Raw genomic sequence first — 19,391 nt, forward strand, 5'->3', positions numbered from 1 at the left:
CAAATACTCGGCTCGGCTCGGCTCGATTAACAGCACTAATTATGTGACAGACCTATGTATTTTCCCTTTCTTTTTTTTTTTCTTTTTAAAGCAATAATGGGCCTTCCTTCAAAGTCTAAACTAAACTGGATTTAGATTTTATACACTATTAATTAATTATGTTAAAGATCACTCAGGCATGTGATTATTTGGTGAAGCTAATCATTAAATGGTTGAAATATCTGTCAAGTCAAGCCATGGGTAGTGTCATAAAACTTCTCCTCACGTTTTGTGTTAGACTTTGTTGGCTTCTTGTTTTGCCTCTTCCTAAATGAGTAAAAACCAAGGTCTCCACCATGCCGAATGCTAGTACTAATTAAGGTTTAACTAGAAAGAGAAGACAAGGTCTACATGCTTGTTGGTATTTTATTTGTAAGCACCTTCTCTAATTAACCTCTTAATCTTTTTATTTTTTTCATTTTTTCCTTAATCTCTTAATGTTATAAATATAACCTTCTTTCACATATCGCTCATCTGTATGATGTATCCCCTTGTGAATGTGGACAACTCTTACTAAGTGGTGTGAACAGAAGGCATATTGCGATTTAACTGGTCCGTTGAATTTGCAGTTTAGCCCACAGAAATGAAAGTTATCTCTTTGGTTCAGTTGAGCCCACCCACGACAACAAAATCTGACAACAGTTGTCTAGCCCCCTCCCAAGTCCCAATCCCCCTCCCACCCCACAAAAAAAAAAAAAAAAAAAAAAAACTCTTGCCCTCTTTTTAAAGCCTCTGAAGTGCGTCTTGTAACCTCAGGGACTTGGGTGAGGAGGGCCAGGCTTTTCAGTCAGACTGAATGGGCGGAACTTATAATGGAAACCATTTTTTTTAATTGGTCAAATTCCTGTCCCAATAACCAGCTAGCTCCGTCACTGCAGTGTTCCCAATGGTGTGGGCTTCAATCAACTCCGAATGAGACACGGCCCTAAAAGGAAATATTTTGACCGTGGGGCAAATAATAATTAAAGGAAAAAGATTTTCCATTGCGTTTTTTTTTATTGTATAATTAAATGTTTTCTTTTATTGTATAATTAAAAATATCCCTTTAGAAAATAAAAATTACACTTTGACCCCCTCAAGATTTTAGAAATCCTTTTATATACCATCCAAAGATTAAAGTTTTTAACTTGTATCCTTGAAAATATTAAACTTCATCCCAATTTTTTTTTTTTTTTTAAAATAAATGTAAGGATGCCCCTCCAGGTATACTTCTTTACTGGTCTTGTCCTTCACTTTCTTCCTATCGCATGGATTCATCTTTATACTCTCTTTTTGTCGTCGTATAGGATACTCCTATCTTTTTCCATGACTAAATATAAAAATTCATAAATCATTAAATTGCCAATGTTTGCGGCAGGGTGACTGTCCGAGGCCTGTCGAAAGGCCATATTGAGCAAGCGCAGGCCCCCAGTGATCCGGCCTAACACTTGGTTTTGGACGGTTAGCAGGCTCCCACCACAGATTGTGATTGCTTACCCAACCTTCAATGCCAGACACGATAGTTTGCCAAAGTAGACAAGGAATTTTTTTTGTGGCAGAATAGTTCAAGGTTGAAACTTCACACCCACAAAAGCCACGTACATGAATCCATCTGCGCCACATGCAACTGACGTATCTTTCATTGTAGATTTCTTAAAAGATCAGAACTTTTCAACATATTTTGCTTCAATTGTTCAGTCCCGTCGATTTTTTTAGGTCTTGTTGCCGACTACAGAGGAGCCAATCCTCCACAGACACGTGTGTTCTACCAATCCTGTTCGGCCCAACAGATGAGTCTGTTCAGTCCTCACCCTGAACTCTTCTCCAAGCCGAACTGAATAGCTCAAGGGAGAGTTCGTGATTCTGCGGGATAAGGCCAGAGGGAGAGTTCAAGAGGGACTCCGCTTCTAGTAATTTAGTTGGACTCACATTCGAGAATGGGATAACTACTACAGGTAGAGGGATAACTTCAGACTCCTTCGTGACTATCCTAAAGAGCTCTCTAAATAATGAATGAAAGAACCAAAAAAGGTACAATAGACAATCCTGTCATTCCTTTATTCCTTCTTACCTCCCAACTGACTTGAGCGTTAGAGTCACAACGGGGAGCTAGTCTCGCTGTTCGACTCATTGCAGGTCAGTTCGGAACCTTAGTCGATACCCTGTTCGGATCGCGATCTCGACATATTCATCGCAATCTAATGTATAAAAAAAAAAATTGTTGCACGCTCACACACACACATATATTAGAACTTTTTGAGAATGGGATAATCCTGGCTTAACTAAACACACGAAACAGAGACCTTTAATCGCTAATATATCTGTATTGGATTCTGAATGGCTAGCGTTCTTGTGATCGACCAAGAGGAGCCAAAATATCTCAATCAGTCTAATAATGTATGATTTGTGAAACCCTGTAACTTGAAGTACGACGGAAGGAGCAAGGGGGCCGGGGGAGGTGGTCCTCCTCTTATGTTCTTATCAGCCGCGGGAACCTGATGCCTCTATGTATACAGCGCTTCTGATGAAATGTACTACTTTTTGCTTTCTGTTGTACGAGCATTGGGGAATTGAAGATGACATGAATATATGGATTGAATTGAATATGTTTGGTACAGAGAGAACTTGATGTACGGAGTCCGCCGGGGAAAAAAACCTAAAAAAATCATTGCCGACAAGAACAACTGATCATGCACATCAATACTAGTACATATAAGAACAACGTGAAATTCATTCTCAGTTTTGCTCGAGATACTGGAGCTGGTGATCTTGAGACCTGAACAGTAATTCTAGAGAGCATGGAGTCAATACTGTACGTGTCTGCGCTCTTTTTCTTTTGGTTGATGAAAAAATTGACTCGTGAATTCATTGCAGGTAGTTAGGTGCCTGAGTCATCCTAATTTATCTTCAAATAAAATGTATAAACATTTAGCAAATTCTTCCAAGGAATTCGCATGCGCGCAACCATTTTTTTTTATATAAAAAAGAGAAAAAAAGTTTAGCGAATTCTTCCGATAAGTTGTACTGTTTTGGATCGCTGTAAGTTGTAGGTATCATTTTTCTCTCCCATTTTGCTCTTTCACTACGAGCAATGAAAGTTGGTTTGATATTCATCATTCAGGACGGAAACTTTTGTTGTGGTCGAAGCCTGAAGGGAAATTACTAATCAGGCCTGGCAAAAATCAGGTAACTATATATAGTGTTGCTTGCAAGAAAATTGAAAATTAAGAATTAAAAACAAAAACAAAGAAAAAAATCATTCAGCAGTAGTACTAAAGATTTGGGACTTTGATGGGCTAAAGTGAAAGGGTACAAGGAAGGCCCGCTCTTGAATGTTGTAGATGAACAAGGCTTGCATTAAATTAGTGAGTGGGCCAAAACTTGCTCAGCAACTCTTTAGGAAATGTGCGGAAAACAATTTTGTCATTTTCTAGCCCGACAGCTTGGCTTATGTTATGAAACGAAACCAGTGGGCCCTCCCTCCCTCTGGAACCCCGCGGTTGTTAACAAAAGATCGATCGCATCTGGCTGTGGCTCAAAATTCTTCTTCCGCCACCAGATTCTCTACTAGCTGCACTGTATGAATCAGGTTTGAAACTTACAAAGATGGTACTGTATGAATTAAAGTTCCAGTCCCAACAGCCTGCCGGCCGATTTGGTAACAGTATGGCTCCCATTATATACGCTAAGCATTAAGCACTGCATGATCGAAACAAACAGATATTTTCAAAATGTTCAAGGACCTTCATCATAATTAACCCAAGAATTGCTTCCTAACCCTTAACCTCCTAATTTTGTCATTTTATTAGTATTTTGTTTTCTGAAAGCAGGTCCCGTCCGAGTACATGATGTTATGCCTACGCAGTTATAAACTGCAGCAGCACAGCAAGTGCTTGATAAAGATAATGCACATGTGGTCTTAAAAGAATTACTGTGCAGGAGAGAACGATGGACGACGTGGTAGCTAGGCACGTATTTGGGGTTGAGGACCGACTCTGAATTGAAAGGGATAGATCGAGTGGAGTCAATAAACTCATGCCTTCCCTTCTGTCCTCTCCTTTCTCCTGCAATTCTTGCCACCACCAATACTTCCACGGCCTCCACAAGACAAGAGAAGAGGCCGCGGGGGGGTTGGGTTTCGGGCTTTGGGATTGGGGATGGCTATGGTTGACAGTTTATTATTGTGTATTTGTTTCGTAATTTATATACACTCATGAACACACATTGAACTGATATATACGAACAAAATTTATGCGTATAATAAACGTATGTTGCATCACGTCTCTGCAGTATAATCTCAACGTTAACTACTGCCCCAAACTCATGAATTGGAAGTACGTACCTGCTCGTTGTATACAATTTTCACAGAAGCTAGAGTAGTGAACAGCTATGACAAACAGCGTTAATGCATTAGAATCTTTTCGTACAAGGAATAAAACAGAACTTAATTGTCAAGAGCTGCCTCCTTCAATTCTTCAATCCATCCATGTTCTTTTTGCTATTCTAGTCTCAGAAGAATCCACCCAAAAATAATGCAGAGCAAAGTTGCAGAAGAAGACACGTTGGACCATGCCATGCATACCACAGTTCCCATAACGGGGCCTTTATTTCCATTCAGTCTTTTACCATTGGAATCATTTTTTTTATTCAAGAAACGACGCTAGCTAAAGTTGGTGATGGACTTCTAGCTAGTTGTTCTAAAACTGACTTTAAGAAAGCTCTTTGAAAAATTTTAGGAACAAATCTAACTAATTGAAGGTGCAAATGAGAATGCGCCAAAAAGGAGTATAGTTGTGGAAAAGTTAGTTGATTACTATATATATATATATAAAAAGGTACGAGTTTCTCGAACAAATTTGGTAACAATAGAATCGTTTTTTGCTTGTTCAGGAAAAGTTTTTGGATTGAGGGTCTGTTTGGTTGGAAGTAAAATGTTTTCCTTGGGAAAATATTTTCCGTTGAAGTAATTTTCCATGAAAATCATTTCCCTTTTATCATTTTTAGGTGTTTGGTTAGCTTATTGAAAATATTTTCTTACTTCATTTTTCTGATGTTTGTTTAACTTTTGAAATATTTTCACTTTTATCTCTATCTTTACTTTCTACACATTATAACTACATACTTCTTCCCATGCAAAATAAGAAAATTTATCTCATTGTTTAACTTTAAAAAATCTTGAAGAAAGGTATATATGAATAAAAATATTTCCTTAAGCAAATAAATAAATTGCTGGCCATTTAGTGTCAAATATCAATCACATGCAATGCTTATTGTGACATATATCTTGCACTCTCACTACTGAAAGTTTCTCTAGAAAAGAATGTCCCTATTATACATAATTAATTACTAGCATAGGATGAGCAGGATGAGGTTTTTTTTTTATTTTGAATATACTAGGGGGAGGGTTGGGTGGTACGGGGGAGGGAGTGTAAGGAAGAGGTCTTGGGTTCGAGTCTTCCTGTTTACACTAAAAAAAAAAAAGAACATACTGCAAGATGATTTCAGTAAGTTTGGAACATACTACAGGCAAGATGCATGCATTTCGGAAAACAACTTCAGGAAGTTGGGAAGGGAAGTTGTTTTCCATAAGATGAGTGAAAATATTTTACATAGGAAAATGTTTTCAGTAACTTTTGTGCAACCAAACACGGGAAATTAGGAAAATATTTTCCTGGAAAATATTTTCACCCGAAACAAACGGACCCTGAGAGACAAAGTTTTTGCAGTCAAAACTTGGATAAATTCGATTTTCAAAACTCAGTGCGATTGCGGCGTTGAAGAAGATCAGATCTCTTCAAGTGATTTTGCATGCTCAATCTAGATATATATATAGCAGTAGTAGTACTTGCAAGCCATGAAAACATAGGACCACCTAACAGCTGCAAACGTTGGTGTGCGCAATATAATCAATCATTCAATCCCACCAAAAAACACAAAAACAAAAAGGAAAGAAGGAAAAAAAAAAATGGAGCTGGTCATTAATATCTCGTGTAAGGCCTACACATGTGAAGCTTTACGGCCCAAGGGACCCCGAGAAGCTTTAAGCGTTGAGAGCCCTCATGATAATGCACGAAGGCCGATTTCCCAGAAAACAAAAATTAATAATCAATCGCTATCCGAGCACGCGGGTACCTATACATACAAGAACTAATTATTATGGTCACAATTGGTGAGAAATTTTTGGGTGACTTGTGACCTTCCATCACAAAGGCCGTACATTTTTATTTTTTTTTTTTTTGCTTACGGAGTGGGTGTCCGGGTCAATCCTTGCGGGGTCCGACTAATCCCACTCCGACCTGGGAGGAGAGGCTCCATCTCCCGAACACGATAACTATGGGACTCGAACCATTGCGGGCACTGGGCCGTACATGTACATGACGATATTTATTCTCTATTTTTTTTTTATCCTACTTCTTATTTTGATTTAAAATTAATGCGTGCTCTCTCAGTCTCTTTGTTCCAAAAAAGGGGACAAGCAAACAAAAAAAAAGAAAAAGAGAAAAGAAATGGAAATCCTCCTTCATCACTCGTCTAAATTTTGACGGCCGTCTACTACATGGTAACCCAGTCAATTTCTTGTAGGATTTTTTTTTTTTGATTTGGTTACATGATAAGTTGAGGATTGGTACCTTGGAGTGTGTTGTATTATATACACCTGTTAGTGTTGGAAAATTGTACTTTCATTATCTAAACTTTAGGCTTGTTTTCAATTATTTATTTTAGACTGATTATATATTCTAATTTTGGATAATCAGTTTTTTTTTTTATATTCTCAATCAGTTTTGTATTCTAATTATAAATTTTTAAATGACCATAAAAGTTAAAATCTATAATCAGTCAAAGAGTAACTTTTTGCTGATTCGGATTATTCTTCATAATCAGCTTCTATATTCAGATTTTGTGAAATCTAGAGCAATAAAGAACGTGACATATGTCTATGTGCCAATGGTTACTCGCTTTTCACCCTATTGTCAATTCATTGATTAATTCCACACTAGATACTTTCAGGATTTCACGACACTACTTAGAATTAAATGGAGACGTTGGAAAATATGCTTGATGAATTCAGAAAAAGGGTGAAGCACGTAGATGGTTAATTATCGTTGTTTGGCATAGGTATGGCAACGGGTAGAGTAAAACTCTATCCTTGTGGGTGTTTCAATTAGACGATAGATGGGTAATCCGTTAGACGTATTAATAAGGAGTTACTGATGGATAACCCGATAGAATTTGGTAAGATATTTTCTAAAAATTGGATACTCAATACTCGATATTCCATACACATGTCCGCGCGAGCGCACACACACAATTTGTTTCATATGTGCGTGTATCAAAGAATTAATACCTCTATAATAGCTATTTATCCTCTTAGTTTGTATTCAGTTGACACACATATTTATCTTTATACAATGTACATGCGAGTTAGGATTTAATAAGAGAGATTTTTAAAGGTATTCAACTCGCTGCCATTCCTATTTTGGAATTATAAAGATAACTCAATATGGCATTTTCAAACTTAAAAATAGTTAAATAGAACCATGTAAATTGTTCAAAACTTGGTACCATGCCCAAGTGACTAATTTTACATTCTCACACTTACACGATGTGAGTGATAATCCTAGTCTTACGCACGAGTGCCAGCTCATGCAAAATAAATAAATGAATAATTAATGGAAAAGGGCGTTTTTGTCAGATTTAAGAAAAAGGTGAATGGTAAGACACACTGCAAGCATAAATACAGAGCCGCGATAGATTTTATGTATTGGTTGCATGCCCAGCTAGCTAAGCTTTGGTTTAATTGTTGGTTAATAATGGAGATGCTCCTACAGCAACCACCGGCGCCGCCATGCATTAATGAAGATGACCTAGCCCCTTCTTCCTCCGGCTCAACCACCACCGCCACCACCCCCACAGCCGCCATCAGCAGAAGAAGTGATACCAGCAGTAGTAGTGCTGCCAGTGGGGGCACACGGCATCCGGTCTTTCGAGGGGTCCGCAAACGGCGGTGGGGCAAATGGGTGTCGGAAATTCGAGAACCGCGAAAGAAATCACGGATATGGCTGGGTTCTTTCCCAAGCCCAGAGATGGCAGCAAGGGCATACGACGTGGCCGCATATTGTCTGAAAGGACCCAAGGCCCAACTGAATTTCCCCGACGACATCCAGCTGCTGCCGCGGCCATTAACCACCACGGCTCGAGATATTCAGGCAGCAGCCTCATTGGCCGCAAGAGTGGCGATGGCAGAAGGAAAAAAGACTACTACTATGTGTGGTAGTAGTAGCACTACCGCTACTACTACTGCAGCTCATATCGGCGACGATGGGAGTGGGAGTGATGATTTTTGGCGGGACATAGAGCTGCCGGAGCTCATTGAAGCTTGGCCGGGGGAGAATGATAACAGTACCAGCGTAACTGTGAGGAGGGATTATGTGTGGGAGTTACGCTACTGGAGTGCTTCATCATCGTTATCATCATGTTCAGGGATGTTTTCCGGCGATATTGCCACGTCGCCGATGGAATGATTCCAGTTGGATGAAGATGACCGAGCCCCCGACGGACTGTGTAATTGCATGTACTAGTTGTACGTCCGCGGCCGTATGACCGTACATAATAGTTAATACAACACTCCTCCTGCAACTAGTATTAATTACTTGGTGTTACAGTTTTAACTTCCTCATTCAATTAAAGCTTCAGATTGTGATTAACTAATGCTCCATTTCTACTACTACTGTATATATCTATTATCTACTCGATGATGCATTTACTTGCTCTTCTTCAATATTTAAGTGACATGAATATTATTGCCTTCTTGTAGTTTTTTTTTTTCTCTCAAAGCCATATCTATGTAATACATATAATATCCTCCTCCTCCTCCTTCTGAGTAGTTGAATCTGAATCTGCTAACTAGTAGCAATAAGGTTCCGACCAGCTTCACTAGAAATCGTCGGAAGGAATTTGTGATGATGGATGGAAAAGGAAGAAAATTAAGCCTGAATTAATGATAAGTATAAGCTGGAATCAGCTTTGCCAGACTCGAAGTGGTATATGAGAATTGTACACCTTTTGATTACTACTATTTGAAGATTAATTAGAATAAACAAATTGCTAGGAAATTAACAATTGGAAATTCATTGTAAGATGGATTTTTCTGACACAATATTTGATGTTCCGGTATCTTGTTGGATAGAGATCGGGAGGATGGTTTAATAGTAGTGGTAAGGGTCTTAATCGACTCGAACCCCCAACACTCTTAACAGTAGAGTGGTTTAATAATGTCTTTGGGCTGGGCGTTTTCCTACTTACTTGTTGCTTAAGTGGTTCTAGTATTAATTTGAGGTTGGGTGGCGAGAGTGTGCAGTCTGGACTAACTCAAACACTGGCCTTTCAGTTTCAGAAGCCTGTCCCAAGAATAATGTCCCCGTTTGGCAAATAAATTTTTTAAGTGTCTGTCCAAAATTTTACTGTAACTTACAAAATTTTACTGTAGAAGTTGTAGGAAAATTTTTTGAAGTGTATAAGTTTTTGGATATTTTGAAGTGTATCGTTTAAAAATTTTGAGAAGTTTTTTCTTGAAATTATTGTGGTTAAAGTTGTTAAAAAACTTAATAAAAAACAAATTTGGCCCAAAACTTGTTTGCTAAACAGGCTCAATTGATTATGAACAACTTTGATCGAATTTTTTTTTTGTTGGTGCCTTTACAGGCAAACCCTGTTCCTGTTCCGCTCCAGATGCCCAAATTGTCTTGTCTTTGTGACTGCTGCTGCACACGAAAAAAAGTAACCTCAAGTGAGAACAGAATAGTTGTTGTAACAGTGAATGAAAATGGGCCAAAAATGAAAAGGAAAAAGGCTCAGCGGGTCAAACCATGATACAGGACCAGGACCTGTCTCTCTGAACCCATACCCATATGTTCGAGATCGACGGACGATTAGTTTCATTCACCAATAAAAGAAAAGAAAGCTCTCCGCAGGCCCAACAATTAGTCTCTTTTATTTCAACAAAAATCCCTCCCTCATCCCTTTGTCGTTCAAACTCTCTCTCACTCACGTCTAATAAATAATTAAAAAAAAAAAAAAGACTGGTGCTGCTGCTCTTAGTTGTGGTGTGTGGAACAGTGGCCCTTCTCCAGTGCAGAGGTAACTCTCTTTCTCCCTCTCTTTTTAAACTCGTTTTAGTATTACATAGTGTTAGACTTAAAAAAGAAACCCTAGATTTTTTTTTATAGGTTTCCGTTGCACGCATTCGCAAAAGTCTCTGTAAAACCCTAGCTTACGTACAAGAATTGAACATGGAATGGAGTCCACAAACCCTGCAATTCCTATCGGAATGCTTCCTTAACACTCTCTCCCCACTCCCCGAACCCCGTCGCCGTGCCGAGTCCGCTCTCTCCGATGCCGCCGACAAACCCAACTACGGCCTCGCCGTCCTCCGCCTCGTCGCCGAGCCCTCCGTCGACGACCAGATCCGCCAAGCCGCTGCTGTCACTTTTAAGAATCACCTCAAGTCCCGTTGGTCCCCGCCTCCTCCCTCCCACGGTGACGCCCAAATCCTTACCCCGATTCCCGACCCCGAAAAGGAGCAGATTAAAACCCTCGTCGTCTCTTTGATGGTCAATTCTTCCCCTAGAATTCAATCCCAGCTCAGTGAAGCTCTGGCCGTTATCGGCAAGCACGATTTTCCGAAAGCGTGGCCTACTCTATTACCTGAGCTTGTGGCGAGTGTTGATAAACTAAGCCTGGCGAATGATTATGTCTCTGTTAATGGCGTGTTAGCTACGCTGAATTCTTTGTTTAAGAAGTTTCGTTTTCAGTATAAAACCAATGATTTGCTTCTGGATTTAAAGTATTGTCTTGATAATTTTGCCAAACCCTTGTTGGATTTGTTTCAAAGGACGGCTAGTTTGATTGATCATGCCGTGGCTTCGGGTGCTGCCAATGCAGCTACCCTCAGGCCCTACATAGAATCTCAGAGGTTGTGTTGTAGGATTTTTTACTCTCTGAATTTTCAAGAGTTGCCCGAGTTTTTTGAGGATCACATGAGCGAGTGGATGGTTGAGTTTAAGAAGTATCTCACCGTTACATATCCTGCTCTCGAGGATAGCAGCGGTGATGGGCTGGCGCTTGTTGATGCGCTGCGCTCTGCAGTCTGTGAGAATATCAGTCTTTATATGGAGAAAGAGGAGGAGTTGTTCCAAGGGTATTTGAGTGGTTTTGTGGAGGCTGTTTGGGGTCTTCTTCTTGTCGCATCTGCCTCTTCTAGCAGGGAACAGCTAACGGTCACTGCCATTAAGTTCCTCACAACTGTCAGCACAAGTGTACATCATACTCTATTTGCAAGGGATGATATCTTGCAACAGATTTGTCAGAGTATAGTTTTACCCAATGTAATGTTGAGGGATGAGGATGAGGAGTTGTTTGAGATGAATTATGTGGAGTTCATAAGGAGGGATATGGAAGGGAGTGATCTTGATACTAGGAGGAGGATTGCCTGTGAACTCCTCAAGGGAATTGCCTTGCATTACAAGGAAAAGGTCACTGAGAAGGTCTCTCTTCAGATCAACAGTTGTTTGGGTTTGTTTAATGAGAATCCAGCTGCAAATTGGAAACAAAAGGATTGTGCTATCTATTTGGTTACTTCGCTTGCCAACAGAAAAGCGGGTGGGACTTCATTTTCTACTGATCTAGTTAATGTCGAGAGCTTTTTTAGTTCTGTAATTGTTCCTGAGTTGCAAAGTCAGGATGTCAATGCATTCCCTATGTTGAAAGCAGGAGCTCTGAAGTTCTTCACCATGTTTAGGAACCAGATATCAAAACCTATTGCGCTGGCATTGCTTCCAGATGTAGTCCGGTTCCTTAATGCAGAGGCAAATGTAGTTCACTCGTATGCGGCAAGCTGCATTGAGAAACTCTTGCTGGTCAAAGATGAAGGGGCTAGACCAAGGTACACATCCTCAGATATCAGTCCATTTTTGTTGGTCTTGATGACAAATGTTTTTAGTGCCTTGCAGAAGCCAGAATCTGAGGAGAATCAGTATGTTATGAAGTGTATCATGCGAGTTCTTGGAGTTGCTGAAATCTCTCGTGAGGTTGCTTTACCTTGCATCAATGGGCTGACAACAGTTCTCAATAGGGTCTGCGAAAACCCCAAGAATCCTGTGTTTAACCACTATCTTTTTGAATCTGTGGCTGTTCTTATTAGACGGGCTTCCGAGAAGGACCCTTCTCTCATTTCTGCATTTGAAGCCAGCCTTTTCCCTTGCCTTCAATTCATCTTGGCCAGAGACATCAATGAATTTTTTCCTTATGCATTCCAGCTGTTGGCTCAGCTTGTGGAGTTAACACTCGTGCCTGATAATTATGTTGAGATATTCAAGATCCTTCTTTTACCTGAGTCATGGAAGAAGTCAGCAAATGTTCCAGCTCTTGTTCGTTTGCTCCAGGCTTTCCTTCGAAAGTCACCTCTTGAGATGATTCAGAAGGAAAGATTGGAAAGTGTGCTTGGGATATTCTCCAGACTTGTTTCATCTCCTAGCACCGATGATCAAGGATTTTATGTGCTGAATACAGTGATTGAGAATGTTGCATATGACGTAATCTTTCCGTTTGTACAGCAGATTTGGGTTATACTGTTTAACAGGTTGAGTTCCAGCAAAACAGTGAAGTTTGTTAAGAATCTGATAATATTTATGTCTCTTTTTCTGGTCAAATATGGTTCTCAAACCCTTGCGGATACAATAAATGCAGTTCAGCCAGACATATTTCGTACAATTTTGGAGCAGTTCTGGGTACCAAACCTCAAGCTGATCACAGGTTCCCTTGAGCTAAAGCTCACTTCAGTTGCTTCAACCAAACTTATCTGTCAATCTCCAGATAATTTGGATTCTAAGACTTGGGGTAAACTGCTGGACAGCATTGTGACACTTCTTTCACGACCTGAGGAGGATAGAGTGGATGATGAACCTGATATTCCTGATTTTGGTGAGACTACGGGCTATAATGCTACCTTTGTCCATCTTTACAATGTTGGGAAAAAAGAGGATGATCCTCTCAAGGAAATTAAGGATCCAAAGCAATTTTTGGTTGGGTCTTTGGCTAATCTTTGTGGTGCTTCCCCTGGAATGTATACCCCAGTCATTGGTCAATTTCTTGAGCAATCTAATCAAGCTGCATTGCTGCAGCTTTGCAACACATATAATGTCTCATTAGTTTGAAGAAGAAGCTGTCTCATGGTATGCCTTCCACTAGTGCATCTGTTAATCAGATACACGAAATGTCTATGTTTTTGTATTGAAACTGTGGACGTACTTGATGAGGATAGTAATTACTCTGTACATTTGATGAATGATCTTTCTTCTTGTTATTTTAATTTCTGCTTATGTATTGCTTGATAAGTTGATAGGGAGTGTGGTTGAATATGCTTTTTGATCTTCTTCTGTGTGTATAATGACATTTGTGGAACCAAGATGAACAATGCTGTGCTTATGCATGTTTTATTGTTATCTGCTGCTGAAAAGTATTTGGGGTGTATTATATGAAGATAGTCGTTTTGGAGGCCTTTGCTCTTGTACACTGTGTCTTTATATATTGTGTGTTGATATTATGAGTTATGCTTTGATGAGAATCCTGATGTTCTTTTACCAAAAAATGATATTTAATTTGGCCTTAATTGTGGAGATTATTGTTGCTTCTGTTTGTTACTTGTGTAGTGGGAGCAACTTCCGTATATTCATCTTTTAGAATTTGTATTGCCTGAAAAGAGGCTGATAGAAAATGCTAAAAGTTATGGCATAAATTATGTTCAAGGTGCGCCATGAAATGAGTCCCACGTTTAACCTCCATGTTCTCTTTCTTACTTTCTATATTCCTCTCGATGCTGGTAAACACTGCAACAATTAAGACTCCATGTCAATGCCTGATTGTTGAAACTATGTGATTGGATGCGCATTTCTATCATGTTTTGCCAACTTAAACATCATTGGTCTGATTTTGAAAATGCGGTTTCTTGTCGCAGATCTCTGGGTTCGTGTTATTCAGTGTTGGATATTGAAGTGAGCAGGACTTTTGCATTTTATTGACTGGTACAACGAGTTATAGGTTCAATCTATAATTTGGGCTTTTTCTGGCTCGTGGTTGTGTTGCAATGTCCATTGCTTCATCTACCGGCCAGACTGATATGGATAAGCTATTGAATCAGCCCTGAAGTCTGGGATTTTCTGGCTTCCCGTGATGTGGTGATCAATGCTGCTGTTTTTTTGTTTTTTTCATGCTGTCCAGATGCTTGTTGAGCACATTTGACATCATAGTCAGAAAATGATACTTGTGTTGGCATTTAAATTTTGCTTCCAAATTTTGATGCTGGCCTTCGGCATTTTCATTCGGTTGTATTGTTAGGTCACTGGGGGAAGAGCCTGTGGGAGTCTTGAGTTGCTGTAATTTCTATGTATTTGCGCTCGCTGAATGTGTATTTTAGGTATTTTTGCTGTTGAGGTTTTACACATAATTAAATCTTAAACACATAATTGGTGTTGGGGTAATCAGTAATTTCCGACTACTGTGACGCATTGCAGAAAATTTGAAGTATGGGGAGTGAAATGGAGACTTGGAACTTGTAGACTTGTAGTAGTTACGACTAACGCACTTTTGCAGGTTAATAAATTTTTTACAGATGAATGGGTTATGGTACATGGTTTTTGGTGCATCCCTCGAGCGACATTGGATGTTTGCACAAATTGGACCGACATTGGATGTTGCACAAATTGGACAATTCCTGTGTACAATTTGTCTTTGCCATTTGACACATGTTGGCTCCATGCGCCACAGGGAAAGTTCTAGTGAAAGGTCGTGGGGTATATGGATCCTACTCTTTTTCTTTGGAATGAGCTGCGGTTGGAGTAGGAGTACGTGCATGTGCATGCATGCTATTCTAAGCGTCTATTTGGGGTAGCCATAGGTCCAACCTGCTCAAAGACCGTGCGAAGGTTCCAAAGCACATGCCGTAAACTTAATTCTGTGTCAAATTCGCTTGTTTGTTTCGTACATATTGCAATTGCCATATTAAGAGAAAAGTTTCCTTGCACGTATAACTATTCATAAAATTCCCTTTTTTTTTTTTGAAAAAAAAAAGGCACATAAGCAAGTTAGGAGGAACACTAAAAGAAACAGCCCAAGAGTACGAGCGGACAAGAGAACAGTGAAGTCCACTTTGGGCCGTTCGTTTGCAAGAACACAACAACAGAGAAGTAGTAGTCTGTCATTTCTCCATATGTATTCTTGGGCCCTTTGTTTGCAGGCGGCCATGGATTGATGCGCTCGTAATCAATAGCTGTAATGCCGTCAGAGACCGATAAAATTTGATATTTCGTACTACTAACTTTTTTTTCCAACAATAGAGATGATGAAATTTTTAAATCTTAATCTTCAACCCAACTCAAAAGGCAACTGTTGACTTTCAAGTTGGATCAAGGGACTTAAACTCTCATCACTCAACCCTCACTGGGAGAAAGGGGAGAGGGAAACACTCAGATTGACGCTAGCTATTACCACTCTCCATGACTCTTGTTTCTTTCCAACAATAGAGAGGAAGAAATTTTTAAACCTTAATCCTCAACCCAACTCAAAAGTCAATTGCTGACTCTCAAGTTGGATCAAGGGACTTAAACTCTCATCACTTAACCCTCACTGGACCGATGTGGGAGAAAGGGGAGAGGGAAACACTCAGACTGACGCTAGCTATTATCACTCTCCATGACTTTTGTTTCTTTCCAACAATAGAGAGGAAGAAATTTTTAAACCTTAATCCTCAACCCAACTCAAAAGGCAATTGCTGACTTTCAAGTTGGACCAAGGGACTTAAACTCTCATTACTCAACCCTCACTGGACCGATGTGGGAGAAAGGGGAGAGGGATATTTCGTACTACTAACTTGAGGGGGTGGGAGTGAGACCTTCCTCTCAAATCGCTCATTGGTTAAACTGTTCGCATGGAGTAATCGGTTTTGGAATCATAGTTATAAAATCTGGCCCAACCCACGGCTGCACTGGTCAATCAAGTGAACCGGTCATAGAGCCCGGGCTAGGTTACTAATAACATCGGTAGGTCAAGCACCGAATTCGTTAATCGACTCAACGGTCAACCACTGTATCAGGAAAAAACCGTCAGTTGAACTGTCAACTTAAAAATTTTAGTATTTTTATAATTTAAAATATATTATTACATTATATAATATAACTGTTGTACAACCTACGATTGAACTGATAATCTATAAATCAGTCACCTCTTCGGATCAAGTTCCAAATCGGGTTTGATAACTATGATTAGAAGAGATGCTACGAGTTTTAAATTCTTGAGACCAACGGTGCAACATATAGAGGAGAGGAGACAAGAGAGGTATGAGAAGAGACTTTTGACTTTTTTTAAAAAAGTTTTTTTACTAGTATTTGATTGTACGTAATTGTTAGGTGTTTGTGTTTAGTTGAAGAAATAAAAGAGGAATGGGGCAGGAACACTTGGCCTTAAGCTCAATTGGTGCAGTTATTGTATTCTTTTTATGATTTGATGTAGATTCATGTAATTTTGTTATATTTTATGATTTAATATACACCTGCATAAGTAAAACTGAGAGTCTCATTGACCTTGACAAATACCATATTCATTTTGCATTCAAGCTACAGAAGCTACACATACTACCACCAGCCACTAAGCCAATGGGAGGCCGTGGACCTTTCGCCTCTCTCTCTCTCTTCTTTTAATTTGGGAATCAGTTTCATGCCCTAATGTTAACCCTTTTTTGGTTTAAATCAAAATAAGACCTTCTTCTTCTTCTTTTCATTGTTATTTTGTTAATCCATTAAAGAAAAGGTAGTAAAATAGACAAATTCCGTCTTGCAAAACTGCCTGACTTCCACTATACTGACACGTGAGGGTTCCAACATAAACAAGCATATAATAATAGACCAGGAGTCTAATAGCGAATCCATCCATCCATCCATAATGCTGTTTTTTTGCCAAATGACGCTTCACAGTCGCAGCTGCAACTGAGGTGCTTTGCATTTTCTCCCAACCCGAGACTGTTCCAGCTGTTCCTGAGTTAATACTAGGAGAATGTTAGGTGAAGAATTAATTAGTTGGGGCAAAAACTAATGCACGATAATAATTACGGCCTTCACAAAGAGAAAGAGGCCATCCCTTCTCATGTTAGATTAAGGGGGTCCAGTGTGGAAATGGGCATTAAATTAATTGTAACCACCCCCCAATTAAAGTAATGGGAGGGAATTTAGAAGATTCTGAGATACCTAGATAGTGGTCTGCAAAATTTGTTTAATGAATTGTAATTACTGCTACTAAATTGGCTAGGTTGGGGGGGTGGGGACCGGAATCTTATGAAAATTACTAGTAGGACAAGAGGAGCGATCTTTGTATGCAATTGCCACCAAATGGTCCTCCAATATCTGGATTTTAACAAAGTGAAGGGCATAAGATCTTCTAATCCAAATGGAATCTTGAAATCATCCATCAGGGATAAGATCTTTCGATAAGTCCAATTCAGCTTAAAGCATTCATTGTTCTTAATCTTTGGTGTGTGTGATTAGTAGAGGCATCATATACATGAGTTTTCAAAGCCTTTGGAGCCACCGGTTACGTACTTAGCCCTATAATTAACTCAATTAACACCATTTACCACTTAATTCTAAGTGGAAAATTTTTGGTATTTGGTAATCAGTCAAGTTTTAATTAAACGGGCGGGTTAGAGAGTATTAATTAATTACTTAAATCTTTTGCGCAAGACTGATTTTAATGACTCATTACTCTTGAGAAAGAGTTTAAACACATGAAAGAAGCTGCCCAAGACTGATCGATCCAACCACTACCACTTTTATACTCATAGTCTGATTTGCGCTCACTTGCAGATTCAATCGTTGTACAAAAGGGATGGAGAGTGAGTTTTCCTTACTTTTGACCTTTCTCTGGGATAAGAATTTCAGTACCCTTCACCTTTTTATCTCTATTTGAATGTGGTGGTGCATATATTCCCTTCAAAAAACAAATTCAAAAAAATGAAAATCCTGTTCGACTAGCTAACACATATAAACATGGGGATGAATGGGCACATGCTATGTACTATTTGTTTCTTGAAAAAGGAAAAGAGGAAGAGATAAGACTTCCGATCGAGCCCAAAATGACGCCTTCATTCATTTGAAGTTCTACAATAATAGCATAAAATAATAATAATAATAATGTTACTTACTACAATCTTCCAAAATTTCACGAGCTTATATATGATACTATGAAATAAATAAGTAGATAAAAGTGGCCCCCCCGGGGGTGGGGGTGGGGGGAGGGGAGGGGTAATTGACTTGAGGTTGGTTGCATTCTGTACCTTTTCTTGTCCAACATAAGTGAAACATAATAGCCTGAATTAAGGGCGTCCAAAACCTCAGCCATAAATAAATAGATACACTCTATTATATATGTTTATGAATGGTAGAGTTAGGAGAATGATTTGGAATCCACCACAGCACTTTAACAACACAAAATTATTCCCATTCGTGCGGGCAACAGGCCGGGGGGGAATAAACTACTAAGGCAACTATATATATAAATATACATGGTAGAAAGAATAATACTCCTACTAATAATCTAAATAGTATATAAATATGCACGTCAACTTGTCCCTTCAAAGTTGCAAGGATCGTTGTTTCAAAAAAAAAAAAAAAAAAGCTACTATGTATATAATTTGCACTCTCATATCTCATCTACTAACATCTTCCATCCTCTAACTAAACATGTCAACTACTACTATACTTCTGCAGAGTGCAGCGCTACTAGCTATAGTATGTATAACATAGCATTTGATTAGTAGTGTTTTGCAGGTCGAATTGAATTGAATTGCTTTCGCAGCACTGCACAGACAAAACTAGTACGTCTGTTACGGACTCCCCAATACGGTACTGGACAACATCTGCATGCATGCAGCAGCAGGAACATGAACAGTAATATTATTATTGTCCCCAGCCCTATTCTTGCTGCTTTTCTATACAACAACAATAACTTGTATCGCTTGATGGTCTTGAAATTCAAAAGACCTATCCATTGTGAAATTCAGCAATTACTTTTTGTGTTGCTTAATTATGTTCGAAAGCGCTTCCATCAACTTTTCATTACGCTGATTGTTGAACAAAAATATATATATATATATATATATATATATTTGCATGCAAAACCATGCAGGACAAAGTCGAACCAACATTCGTGTACTGTTGGGCGTTAATACATGCTCCATTTTACGCACCTGAAATGAAATTAGGTTTGGCCGGCCGGAACCGGATCATGAGCTGAGTATTAATTAGTACTATTTCTAGTTTAAATCATCTGTC

General features: G+C 39.2%; 2 protein-coding genes across 4 annotated transcripts; both read left to right on the plus strand.

Annotated features, from left to right (window-relative positions):
• Nucleotides 1-7,785: 7,785 nt before the first annotated feature.
• On the plus strand, nt 7,786-8,743 carry LOC140037386 (ethylene-responsive transcription factor ERF023-like). Its single transcript, XM_072081508.1, has one exon. The coding sequence runs from the start codon at nt 7,830-7,832 to the stop codon at nt 8,538-8,540; it is 711 nt and encodes a 236-aa protein (XP_071937609.1). The 5' UTR covers nt 7,786-7,829; the 3' UTR covers nt 8,541-8,743.
• Nucleotides 8,744-10,011: 1,268 nt separating this feature from the next.
• Nucleotides 10,012-14,552, plus strand: LOC113733323 (exportin-2). 3 transcript variants are annotated; one of them, XM_027259654.2, is made up of 3 exons: nt 10,012-10,155; nt 10,231-13,247; nt 14,030-14,552. In XM_027259654.2, exon 2 carries the CDS (start codon nt 10,308-10,310, stop codon nt 13,227-13,229), a length of 2,922 nt encoding a protein of 973 aa, XP_027115455.2. In that variant the 5' UTR covers nt 10,012-10,155; nt 10,231-10,307; the 3' UTR covers nt 13,230-13,247; nt 14,030-14,552. The 3 variants fall into 3 exon arrangements, with proteins under 3 accessions (XP_027115455.2, XP_027115456.2, XP_071937379.1); XM_027259655.2 differs by having other exon boundaries at nt 10,245-13,247; XM_072081278.1 differs by having other exon boundaries at nt 10,022-13,247.
• The last annotated feature ends 4,839 nt before the right edge of the window (nt 14,553-19,391 follow it).

The sequence above is a fragment of the Coffea arabica genome, chromosome 2e (genome assembly GCF_036785885.1).
Source record: "Coffea arabica cultivar ET-39 chromosome 2e, Coffea Arabica ET-39 HiFi, whole genome shotgun sequence".
Taxonomy (NCBI): domain Eukaryota; kingdom Viridiplantae; phylum Streptophyta; class Magnoliopsida; order Gentianales; family Rubiaceae; genus Coffea; species Coffea arabica.

Bases quoted from the DNA above. Each gene is read 5' to 3' on its own strand.
- LOC113733323 (XM_027259654.2), top strand. From the start codon at position 10,308: ATGGAATGGAGTCCACAAACCCTGCAATTCCTATCGGAATGCTTCCTT.
- LOC140037386 (XM_072081508.1), top strand. From the start codon at position 7,830: ATGGAGATGCTCCTACAGCAACCACCGGCGCCGCCATGCATTAATGAA.